At 42.0% G+C, this 13,026-nt stretch overlaps 1 protein-coding gene across 1 annotated transcript in view; it reads right to left on the bottom strand.

Annotated features, from left to right (window-relative positions):
* LOC118275787 (papilin-like) overlaps positions 1–13,026 on the bottom strand; it is a 38,435-nt gene that overhangs the window by 14,923 nt on the left and 10,486 nt on the right. The window contains 27 exon segments of the mRNA XM_050695644.1: positions 92–268; positions 447–623; positions 705–991; positions 1,111–1,228; positions 1,469–1,642; positions 1,828–1,894; positions 4,301–4,578; positions 4,747–5,163; positions 5,340–5,487; positions 6,347–6,483; positions 6,581–6,811; positions 6,981–7,397; positions 7,638–7,930; positions 8,041–8,251; positions 8,326–8,442; positions 8,616–8,754; positions 8,831–9,016; positions 9,096–9,281; positions 9,473–9,652; positions 9,750–9,870; positions 11,025–11,247; positions 11,453–11,585; positions 11,674–11,846; positions 11,971–12,051; positions 12,193–12,316; positions 12,402–12,552; positions 12,635–12,772. Coding sequence (XP_050551601.1) covers positions 92–268; positions 447–623; positions 705–991; positions 1,111–1,228; positions 1,469–1,642; positions 1,828–1,894; positions 4,301–4,578; positions 4,747–5,163; positions 5,340–5,487; positions 6,347–6,483; positions 6,581–6,811; positions 6,981–7,397; positions 7,638–7,930; positions 8,041–8,251; positions 8,326–8,442; positions 8,616–8,754; positions 8,831–9,016; positions 9,096–9,281; positions 9,473–9,652; positions 9,750–9,870; positions 11,025–11,247; positions 11,453–11,585; positions 11,674–11,846; positions 11,971–12,051; positions 12,193–12,316; positions 12,402–12,552; positions 12,635–12,772 — 5,084 coding nt within the window.

Below are 13,026 nucleotides of genomic sequence, written 5' to 3'. Positions count from 1 at the left end.
TATAATATTGTTGAGACGTTGTTATCAAAACTCTTCATTAGCACAACACATTAGTTTGTCATATGCCGTTTGGTAAGTCGTGACTCTTTACCTTCAACCGCTTTAGGCTCGCACTGCTTCTGGCAGAGCTCCCTGGTCTCGAAGTTGTTGGCGTTGCCGAGGCAGCCTCCGTATAGGAACGGAACACACTGCTCGCGCGTGCTATTGTAGTGCCAGTGCTCGTAGCTACCGTCACAGGCGCCCTTTACGCTCGGAAGGTTGCATGCATCTAGCAGATGGTAGAGGTGTATAAAATTAAGTTGGAGGAGAAGAATTTGAAGAAATTATTGAATATACTTAACTCAAATCAGAGCTGGGAAGTAAAGATGGCTTTACAGGTTTGTTATTAGAGCAAGAAGAAGGAGAAGGAAGAGTATTCTTCATTAATAATTTATAGTAAAGTTTACCTTTCGGTGAGGGCTGTACACACACATCCTCACAGTCCTCTTTCGTGGCGAAACGGTTTCCGTTACCCTCACAGCCTCCGTACCAGAAACGGGAGCAGCCTCCATAGGTCATATCGAAGTACCACATCGCCGTAAAGTTGTGACATGAGCCTGGGTCCGTTGGTAAGCTGCAGGCAGCTGGTTTAAAGGAAAGTTCAGATTATGTAACCGACTACGAAACTCATGATTATGAATAAGCTATTATTTTTTTAATCTTACCTTGTTTATTTTCAGGTACATCAGTACACCCAAAGAACTTAGGGCCAGTTGCTTTAGTATTTCCGTCGGGGCAGCAGCCATATATACTGGAGGAACAGTCGCAGCCTGCAGCGTCAGGACCAGTCGCTGGAGTAACGCCATCTCCGCAACAGCCGTACAAGGAGTTGCGGCAGTGGCAGCCCTGCTGGTCAGGTCCTTTGGCGATGGTGACGCCATCAGGGCAGCAACCGAATTGGAATGTGCTGCAGTCACAGCCTTCGTTGTTGGGGCCAGCGGCAGCCGTATGTCTGGTCAAAGAATGTTAATTAGGTGTATTTTAACTTTATGATAAGTGTTGACAGCAGTCAGAATATTGCTATCGTAGGCACTTTTTAAACAGATCAGATCAGATTTATCAGATGTGCACCTGTCCGGACAGCAGCCGTGCTGTGTGTACTGACAGCCGCAGCCCTGGTTGTCTGCTCCCTGAGCGTTGGTGACGTTGTCAGGGCAGCATCCGTAGATCGAGTATTGACACCCACATCCTGAGGACAACAAGGGACATTATGAGAACTACTCGTATAGTGACATACAATAACTTCCCATTTCGTTAATAAATATATTGGTATTACGGTATTGGGAAAACTTTGGGTTTCAAACAGAAATAGCGGATGTGATATGGGCCAGTGATGCCAGCGATGAGGCTCGTCTGGTACTCCAGTTCAGCCTTCACTTGTGAGAAATATTGAATTTCAATGTTTAATTGTTGACTCAAAACGTTATACCTTCAAGATGTGGTCCTTCGGCAGGCTTGCGGTTGTCTGGGCAGCATCCAAACGCTTGCAGTAAGCAGCATCCTTCAAAGTTGGGTCCGTGGGCAGGGGTCTTGTTGTCCTCGCAGCAACCGTACGGTGACGTGCTGCAGGGACCCGGGCAACCTTCGCTGTCTGCTCCTTTAGCTGAAATTTCAGGGAAAAATCAGAGACTGTCATACAAACCATTTGTAAATATTTCTTGAAACAGACTTCGTATCAACAGAAAAGTTATACAGTTAGTAAACTTTCTTGAAAGTGTTTGTGAAGTACGATGGCGCTCAATAGAATACTAAAGCATTTATTTTAAGCTAAATCTTCGGACTGTTTACCTGGAGAGACACCATCAGGACAGCAACCAAACTCAGTAGCATCGCATGGGCATCCCTGACCGTCGCACTATGGAAAATATAGGTCGGTATCGGATCAAAAATCTGTAACTTCATGAATTTTTGTCGTATCGTGATGAAATTTGGCACAAATATGCAGTAAGGTTTGGAGATTCGAATGATGTGTAGTTTATATTGTTTTCTTGTATATCTATGTAAGTTTTTTTGCATAGAATGAAAGAAATGGGAAAAAAATCACGAAAAAAATAGTTAAAAATTTATTTCAAGTGGAATACAAGTTTATAATGACTAAAAAGATTAAACCATGGTTAATTACAAACAAGCAAAGTAAACAATATATATATACATATATATATTTATAAAAAAAATATATGAAAACAATTTACTAAATTAAAATCATATTACTAATAGGTACATCCTATACTCTGGCTTCAGGAAATGATGAAGCTAGGTACAAATATAAGTAATAACTAAATACTCGTACATATAAATATTATTTTTAACTTATACCACTTCAGGGTTCGTAAATGTGGGTTCACTTTCAGGTTCCACGTTTAAAAGACTTAGTGCCTCTTCTTCAAGTTATTTTACATTTCTTACGTACGGTTTTCTCAAACTTGTTATTTATGGATCTGGATTCCTATTGGACGTGTATAAAAGCGTTTTAAAGACATCTTCATTTGTAGCAGATCGGGAACATTTTCTGGCATAATGAAGTCGTATGTTTCAGTAGTCTTTGTTGCGAGACTCTAGTGCGTCTTCCGATAGCTGTCCAATAGGAAGCACCGCTAAATGTTTGATAACGTTTTCCCCGTGTATGAGTATTTTATGAACGGAGGATGGCATATAATACCAATCGTAATTACTTACATAGATTCTTGCAGTTTCTATTGCATATTCCCCAAATTTTTCAGGGTCAATCATCATTCCAGAAGAAAGAATGTATAGGCGTTTAATCAATGCCTCATCTACACCTGTTATTTCCGATGAGCAAGTGCTATTATAGAAGAATCTTCATGCGGTATTGCCATTGTTCGTATTCCCGCTAACTTGCCGAGGTTTGTCGACGTTTAATCCCAACTCCTCCCTGAAACGTTTTTGAACAAGTTCTTTCTTTTCTTTTTTTAATCTCTTATTTTCCTCAGTTGAAGCAGACCAAGTCTTAAACGAAAGATTATAGGAAATATGCAATATCATTTCCATGCAGCGAATCCAGGCGTGTAAGGTGGACAATGTATTGAGTGTCAGCGTTTCTTAATTCTTCGACAAGATGAGTTCCTGTGTACTCACGTAAAGCCCGTAGTCCCTGCACATAGACGTTTTTTATAAGCTCGAAGCCATATTCTTGGAGTAGAAGAGTGTTTTTCCTCTTTTTGGTAGATTCTGAGGAGTCCCCATAAGCCACGCATGTTCTTCCTCGTTGGCCAGATGTTAATGGAGTAGAATATTGTTCAGAATCCGGTAAATTTAACGAATACCCTGAGTCCAACCAAGTACAATTCTTCTTTAAAAATGTTTCTTTTTTCCGAGATGCCAGGGCCCAGCGCTTGTTGAAAATAGGAAGAATGTGCCTTTGTATGTCACTAATAAAATTATAAAACACAAAAAACACAAGTTGTTTTCAGAGACATTGAGCTTTTCCACTAAAACTTTGGATAATGATTCGATGGTCTTGCCGCCCTCGATATAGGGGATTATGAAGTCTCGTTTGGTACAGCTGAAGGAAGACATTTTGACACTTCACAATCTGCAGAAATAATAGGCGCAGATGAGATTTGCTTCACTTGAAGTTACACTGATGTAGATGGTTCGAATAGTTTTTGCTTCTCTTTATATACTCATTTTACAATATCGAATTGGTACCTACATCATTATTATCTTGTAATTTCCCACGCAAACCGAGTGCAAATTTGATAAGATCCCTTTGTTATCATGAAATAATGAAGAAAATATTCAATAAGATCCATATTGTTCATGTGAAGTGGTAAACCGCAAAAGATACCAATTTTCGGGTTCTGACTTTTATCAGTATTTTTCTCATATCTTCTAAAACCGCATATATCCGCAGCTAATTTTTTTTGCATTATATTTATGAATAGTTAGACTACTAGTCAACACAAAAAGTAGCGGTTGGGCAAACGTGGGTAACACTGAAAACCTTAAACGAAAAAAAAATAAGTGAAAAATAAGGTCTGTCACTTTTTAAGTAATTACTGAAATATTTTTCTTTACTTTTAAAATCATTAAGCTCTATCGCAAAAAGCATAAAATAACCTTTCTAAAAATGTATAATACTGCATATCTGTACCAAGTATTTTTTTCACAATATGGTATTGAAACATGTATACGCAAAGACTTGAGTTTGGCACTTCTGTCTTCTATGTATTTCTATCTACAAAAAAAAAAAAATTTCGCGTATTAAGTGAAAAAATCTTAATGAATATTATAATTTGACTATTAGAGAACCTAATAAAATAGCCATATTAGCCAAATTATGATATTCGTAAAAAGCATTTTTGATATGCGTTTGTTCTACCATTTTCCATAGTGCGTCGGGTCCCTTGGCTTCAGTCTGGTTGTCAGCGCAGCATCCGAACTCGAAGCCACTGCACAGGTCCAGGGTGGAGCTACCGACCTCCGTGGTGTCTGCTCCGGGCGAGCTTCCTTCACTCGTTTCAAGAGCCCCGACAGTTGCAGTTGTTGTTCCTGTTTCAGCTTCTGAGATCGAAGATTCTGGAACATGTTCAAAATTTGAGTAATGAATAACAGATAATGTTCAGTAAATAATAAGTCATAATTTTTTTTAGTTATTCTGATTAAATTAGGTAGAAGTTTAACAACGACGTGGAGAGCAACAGTCGACCGAAGACCTATCTTACAGTTGTCATTTTCTAAACTTACCAGTAAACATAAATATGTGCGTTTCAGCAGACTCCGCGGTGGTGGAAACCTGTGTCTTGGGCCTCGGTGGCAGCGTCTCGCGTGGCACTAACAACTCATTCTCAGTGTACAGTCCCTCAGGTCTGAATGCGCGTACAGTTACCACCCATAACGCCGCCTTGCCTTCCCCGTTGTACGCTTGGCACGTGTATTGACCGAGAGTATCCATAGCCAGATTTCTGATAATAAACACGTTACTTCTTGCTTCGTACACATCATCATTGTATACCCCCTTTGATATGTCATGGCCTCTGTACCATAATACATATGGCCGTGGGTACCCATACGTCAAGCACTGCACTGAGAGCGGGCTGCCCAGCTCTCCGGTCACCACGGCATTCTCATCTCCAGCAATCCTTGCAGGCGTCTTTACAGGATCTAAAAGCACCCAGATGAAAAAGCTTTGATCTTTGAGAGGTGAATCGATCCTTAGTTTGGTGTTGTCCAGCAGGAAGTCAGAGAAAAATAGATATAAGTCTCTATTATTCATTGAGATGGCAAAAGATAGGATTCAACGACCAGTCGTGTATGGTATAATGAGGCAACTAACTCACCATTGACGACCAGGTGTATCTCCTGCGTGGCCACTCCGAGCCCATTGTCGGCCACACAGATGTAGACCCCGGTGTCGTTCCGGTATAGAGACACGATCTCCAGCGCGCCGTCCGACATCAGCCTGTAGCGACCCGCGCTGCCGTCGATCTGTTGGGGACCTTATAATTATCTTAAATCTGCAATGCTACATATGTATATGTTACAGCCAGAGTGATTAAATAGCAATTATTCACAATGACTGGTCATTATATATAAATGCGTAATTCACTAGACAATGTAATAAATTAATCACTTCATCTGGACATTATTCATAATTGGGAGTCCAAGTTAGTCAAAGTAATAATACACGTGTAATTCAAAATGTCTCACTTGTTAGAATAACTTGTAAGAATAAAAATTTGTCTTTAAGATCAAAGACTAATTTGTTTTGGCATAAATTTGTTTCGCATAACGTTAGTAGGCCTAATGGCTTGTGTAGGAAATGGTGGTAGTGAACTTGTTGTGCCCTATACATAATTCCGATCAAACTAATTTGCTATAGTTTCTGTAACAATTAAATAATAATGTTGGTTAAAAATTTTATATGCCATGCAACATAAGTTAGTGCAAAACCTGCTACAAAAGCGACACCACGTAATCTTGTTTGTCCTACCCCTAGAGTGTAATTTAAAATCGCGTAGGCGCGTGGGGCCGCTGAAGGCCCGCAGCGCCGGAGCCATGACAGAAACCCTGCCTGCTGCATGCTGCATATTTGTTTGTATGCTGCTCGTTTTATTACATTATCCAAGTCTTCGAAGATAGTATATTAAATTGCTAGTTAATGTGATTAATTTTGTGCCATTTATCACTTTATCTAAATTGAGTAGACGTTATATATAATTGCTAGACAGTATATTATATAATATCAAGATTTATTACTTTGGCTCTAACAAATATACAAATGGTTTGAAAAAACATATATTGTAAAATACCTAATCCCGATGTGGGGTAGGTACTCCATACGTACTTCCTGCTTCCCATGTCTCCACGTGATCTTGGGCGGAGGGTTGCCGTGGAACAGACACCGGAGGGTAGCTTTACCACCTTCCGAAGCTGCCACCTGGAGCTCCGGCTGCAGTGTCACCTTTGGTGGCGCTGGTACGCCTGCAAACAGAATAAGAGTATAAACTTCACTAAATAATATAATGTTGATCTCAGACACAAAAAGTGAAGAGATTCAAACATTAACTTGATGACATACCCTCGGGATAGCCACAAAGCTTAGTAGCATCGCATGGGCATCCCTGACCGTCGGGTCCCTTGGCTTCAGTCTGGTTGTCAGCGCAGCATCCGAACTCGAAGCCACTGCACAGGTACAGGGTGGAGCTACCGACCTCCGTGGTGTCTGCTCCGGGCGAGCTTCCTTCACTCGTTTCAAGAGCCCCGACAGTTGCAGTTGTTGTTCCTGGTTCAGCTTCTGAGATCGAAGATTCTGGAACATGGTCAAAATTTGAGTAATGAATAACAGATAATGTTCAGTAAATAGTAAGACATAATTTTTTTTTAGTTATTCTGATTAAATTAGGTAGAAGTTTAACAACGACGTGGAGAGCAACAGTCGACCGAAGACCTATCTTACAGTTGTCATTTTCTAAACTTACCAGTAAACATAAATATGTGCGTTTTAGTAGACTCCGCGGTGGTGGAAACCTGTGTCTTGGGCCTCAGTGGCAGCGTCTCGCGTGGCACTAACAACTCATTCTCAGTGTACAGTCCCTCAGGTCTGAATGCGCGTATAGTTACCACCCATAACGCCGCCATGCCTTCCCCGTTGTACGCTTGGCACGTGTATTGCCCGAGAGTATCCATAGCCAGATTTCTGATAATAAACACGTTACTTCTTGCTTCGTACACATCATCATTGTATACCCCCTTTGATATGTCATGGCCTCTGTACCATAATACATATGGCCGTGGGTACCCATACGTCAAGCACTGCACTGAGAGCGGGCTGCCCAGCTCTCCGGTCACCACGGCATTCTCATCTCCAGCAATCCTCGCAGGCGTCTTTACAGGATCTAAAAGCACCCAGATGAAAAAGCTTTGATCATTGAGAGGTTCGATCCTTAGTTTGGTGTTGTCCAGCAGGCAGCAAAGGTGACACTCCAGGAAGTCCCTCTGACTTCCTGCTGGAGTGTCACCTTTGGTGGCGCTGGTACGCCTGCAAACAGAATAAGAGTATAAACTTCACTAAATAATATAATGTTGATCTCAGACAGAAAAAGTGAAGAGATTCAAACATTAACTTGATGACATACCCTCGGGATAGCCACAAAGCTTAGTAGCATCGCATGGGCATCCCTGACCGTCGGGTCCCTTGGCTTCAGTCTGGTTGTCAGCGCAGCATCCGAACTCGAAACTACTGCACAGGTCCAGGGTGCTACCGATCTCCGTACTACCTGCCGACGTGGTGGTGCTTCCTTCACTCGTTTCAAGAGCTTCAGTAGTTTCACTTGTGGTTTCTGCACCAGCTGCAGTGGTTGAAGTTTCTGGGCATCCTGCCTTTTTGGGTCCGGTTGCTTCAGTCTCGTTATCAGCACAGCAGCCAAACCTAGTAACAATAATATTTTTCAATGTTTGATAGACTAGAGAAATATATATAATGAGAATTAATATTATGAAGGCTTAACAATTTATATAGGATAAGGCGTTTTTACGTACTCAGACGCTGCGCAGGCTGGCGGTGGTGGTGGGCATCCCTCCTGGTCATTGCCTTGAGCCGCCGTCTTGTTGTCAGAGAGGCAGCAGCCGAACAACGTGTCTGCGCACGCCTCCACGGGACAGCCTTCATCAGTGTCGCCCAGCTTCGGGGATAAACCGTCAGGACAGCAACCGTAGGTGGATTCCTTGCATGTGCTTGGGATGCTACAGTCTAAAATTAAGAAGACAAAACTTACAGTACTGGTATGTAGTACATATTACTAGGAAAGGTGAATTACTACACACCTTTATCAAAGGGTCCTAGGCTGGCGGTCCTGTTATCAGGACAGCAGCCGAACTTAGTCTCGTTACACAGCGGCTTTTTTTCATCAAAGCTGCTTAAATGCTTTGGATTGGTTATTGCTGTAATTAAATATATGAATGCTATTTTAGGAGGACTCTATATGTTTATCGAAATAAAGTGGTAAGGTCAGTTTTAATGATGATAATATTGTGTTGTAATAACCTCTGTGGAATTGTCTAGTAGGTATAGGGGCTGACCGCATGATGCATATTATGTTAACTGATAGCTATACCTGGGTCACAAGGTTCAGTGTTGCATAACTGCGTAGAATCTGGCATAATGCCTACCCAAGGGCAAAAGATCTCCTCAATATCCCCTCGCATACACATGACACGCCTGTACTGCTCTCCTCCACCGCATTCTTTGGTGCACTGAAGAAGTTGTTGTAACAGAAAAAGGTTTATAATCAAGATACAAATAATAAACTCATAACTACTGACCACTTACTGAAGACCAGGGTCCACTGAACCATTGAAAAGGATATTCCTCTTCGGATTCGGAGCAAAGTTTGGTGTCATTGCATTTCAAGAGGTGAGCACAATTTGAGTCTTCCACTTGTTCCACGCTGTCGTTCTTGTAAACACTACAGAATACACTCCTAATCTGAACTCTATCGCCACGGCGCACGAAACACTGTTGAGAAGCACATTCGCAGAACATATGATTATTGTTTTTTGTCAGCTGTGTGTACGTTTTATATTATCCTGCATACCTTGCTCCAATCCGTAGTATACCACTGCGCCTCGGACGGTGAAAGGAGCCCCTCGGCGCCTCGGTCACATTCTTCTTGCTCCACTGGACGTTGATGGCGGCTACAGAAGCTGTCATTCACTCCAATATGATATAAAGTCAAACATATCACCGTTCGCGTCCGTCTCTTTGAGATGCAGGTGTCACACTTAAACCAAATATTATATTAAATACGTGTACTACTACTTACTTATTATATTTGTGCTGTATAAGCTTACCTATAAGCTTATTGGTTAAGCTATTAGCTAAGCGGTGTTTTTGTATTTAGATAGAAAAATTATACGATAGACGGTCACCGAGAAGATCCCTATGTTCTAGCAGTGTGCAGTGTGAACTTACCTCAGACCAATCAGAAGTGACCCAGTCCACACCGTCGCAGGGCTGTATCATACACTTCTGCTCAACTGTTGGCTTCTCGTCTGTGCAGTTTCCTTCACCGAGCACTGTGATACGGCCATTGATCTTCTGGCGACATACCACCTGTCTTCTTTGCTTACCCTCGTCACAGAGTTTGTCGCACTGACGAAGAAGGTAGACGAACTTTTTAGCAACTGCTAAGTTACAATCTATTTTGTAAAAGACGAGTAGCAGAACTATTTTATTAATTGTATCTTACCGGTGTCCATTTTCCAACGAACCAGGCTGGATAGGGCACATCTACGTCACAGTTCTGCGTTGGCTCAGGTTTTGGGCCCAGCAAATCCAAGCACTCTTTATCAGGAACTATGGCAGTGATACTGAACACAACATGTCATTTTAAATTCGAATCTGAGTCCAAATACCAGAAGCCGTCAACACACACATCATAACCTATGTTACTCTAACTTCTGCCATCGGCTTCTTCTATATTTATATATATGTTACAGTCATAGTGATTAAATAGCAATTATTCATAATGAATGGTCATTATATATGTGCCAAATTCATTAGAAAATGTAATAAATTAATCACTTTATCTGGACATTATTCATAATAGGGATTCTAAGTTATTCAAAGTAATAATACATGTGTAACTCAAAATGTCACAAGAGCCTTACTTGTAAGAATAACTTGTAAGAATAAAAATTAGTCTTTAGGATCAAAGACTAATTTGTTTTGGCATTTTGATTCGCATAACGTTAGTAGGTCTAATGACTTATGTAGGAAATGGTAGTGGTGAACTTGTAGTGATAGTATACATAATTCCGATCAAACTAACTTTGCTATAGTTTCTGTAACAATTAAATAATAATGTTGGTTAAAAGATTAATATGCTGTGAATATTAGGTTAGTGACAGAATGTAATTGTCGTCTTGTTTGTCCTACCCCTAGAGTGTAATTTAAAATCGCGTAGGCGCGTAGGACCGAGGCGGCCCGCGGGCTGAGGAGCAGGAGGCTGCTAGCGAGCCACCGTGGCTGAGGCTGGCCGACGAAGCCGGCCAACAAGCCGAAGCTGCGGTGGTGAGCGAAAGCCGTCTGCGATGATTAGCACGCGTGGGGCCGCAGCGCCGGAGCCATGACAGAAACCCTGCCTGCTGCATGCTGCATATTTGTTTGCATGCTGCTCGTTTTATTACATTATCCAAGTCTTCGAAGATAGTATATAAAATTGCTAGTTAATGTGATTAATTTTGTGCCATTTATCACTTTATCAAAATTGTGTAGACGTTATATATAATTGCTAGACAGTATACATAATATCAAGATTTATTACTTTGGCTGTAACATATATACATATAACAATTCAGGAGTATGGTGAGTCTTACGAATTATTTACGCACTGACATTCTACATATGTTGAATACAGCAAGATACATCTCTATTAATGAAAGGTATAAGTTAAGAAAGGTAGATAACTGTACAATGTACGGCCGCCAGTTGTTTCTGTAGTACATGTGGCAGGTAATATTACCCATTACAAATCACTTTCTGGCAGGTGACCTCCCGAGACTTGACGCCTCCGCTGCCACACCTCTTGGAGCAGTCTCCCCAAGGTCCCGCCACCCACTGCGCGGGGCAGGGGTCTTGGTTGCAGGACTGATTAGTGGGGGGCTTCAGACCCTCGTCACATAAGTTGCTGTCAACCACCTCCAACTCTTCCCTCGATCTGCATGTCACGTTGCGGGTTTGGTAACCTGGGTTGTGATTACAGAGGATGTTAAAATGTATGGTTTCCTTTCTAGACAGCGATGTATAGTAGTGAAATGATTGTATGAATTATAAGTATAAGTAAGATCAGGTACAACGAAGACGATAAAACATTGTTAAGAGCTCATCGAATGGTGCCTAATAAAAATATCCGCGCAACGTGTCTTGCTCTTGCGCTTCAATAGTACTCACCACCGCCGCAGGTGGCGCTGCAAGGCGTAAACTCCTCATGCACCCAGTTGTACTGCTTGTCGGTGGGGGGCGTAGAGTTGTTGGGGATGCTGTACTCGTATTTAATCCCGACGTTTTCATCTTGCAGAAGAAGCTGTAGTAGGAATAAACACATGAATTAGTGAGTAGGTATTATGAGATCTATATGAACAGGATCTGTGTTTGTGAGAAGGTATACGTACGGAGAGATACAGAGGTTCTGTGATAGGTCCTAGGCAGCGGAGTTTGTCAGGCGCAGGGAAACCTTGCTGACTGCGCTCGTATGTCCAGAGAGCGCCAGCGATCATGATGCTCCTCGGGAAGTCGATGTGGTAGTGGCCGTTCAGGTAGTACGTGCCGTTTTTAGCTCTCAATGCTGTGAATATACAATTACTGGATCACTTGGGCATGAAAAAAACTACAAATGTAAAATTGTCATGAAAATGTTTATTTAATCGTCATAATTTCAAATTATAGTTAGAAGTGAGTAAAAACCTTACCTAAATAGTTATTTGATGGTTGTATTTCCTCAATAATGATGGTGGTGGAGCCTTCAGGAATCAGCAGGATGTCGTTGTAGCCTATAATTAGAAGTTAAAGTTGAATATACATACTCGGAATAGGTACAATTTTTCAAATCCGGGGACGAAGAGTTACGTCCGTTTCTTGCCAGTTGAAGTTAAGTTTTCTCTTTAGTTTGTAGGCTGTTAAATAGGTCTCACCTTCTAGGAGATCCTGTGAGTCGAACAATCCTTCCATAGTGTGACAGTTGGTGCCGTTCCCTCTGCACTCCCGACACTTATCCTCACTGGCACTGGAGCCCAGCATCATGTCACAGCCCACGTGCTGGAAGCATAGTGGCACGGTATTACAGCCTCCCTACACGTGGAGTAGGTAGTGGGGCAGTAGAGTGCTGAGGAGTTAGTGTTACCTGACAGACACCGGCGACACACACGTCGAAGGAATCGTCGTTACACCTGGTGCCGTCGATTACGCTCTTCTTGATTTGGAAGTAAAACCGCTCAGTATGTGGCATGCAGTTCAGCTCGCAAGGGTTCGGGACTTTCGTGTACGGCACCCAACTGTAATTTATACGAGAAGTCTGCAGGACAACGGCATGAATAGAAAGAAGTAGGGTAACGTAGAGATATAAGAACAACATACTTGTACTTGTAACCCCTGAACTCCACGTCGTTGAACTCTGCGCATTGCTCGGCTCTGAAGTCGCCCGAGCCGGCGGGACAGTCCTGCGTCTGGCACGAGAAGTACTTCGTGTCGCCGCCAGTACACGAGTTGCGTGGTCTGCGCGAGTAGAGAAGATGGTCATCAAAGGTCAATTAATATATGATTAGTAATGTAGTCCACTGATCCTTTTTACTCTAAATCGGAAGGATAACCAATTCGATCCGATAAGGAGCTTTACACAATGGGTGTAGGCTTAATATGCTCTAATATTTTCTTACGATATGTAGTTTGGCTCAGTAATATTGACATTGTGAAGCCCAAAGTCTGAGAAACATAATGTTACTCCAATTATTGAATTCGATCTGAAAAGA

This window comes from Spodoptera frugiperda, chromosome 8, assembly GCF_023101765.2.
Source record: "Spodoptera frugiperda isolate SF20-4 chromosome 8, AGI-APGP_CSIRO_Sfru_2.0, whole genome shotgun sequence".
NCBI classification, from domain to species: Eukaryota; Metazoa; Arthropoda; class Insecta; order Lepidoptera; family Noctuidae; genus Spodoptera; species Spodoptera frugiperda.
This window is presented reverse-complemented; position numbering and strand designations above follow the sequence as displayed.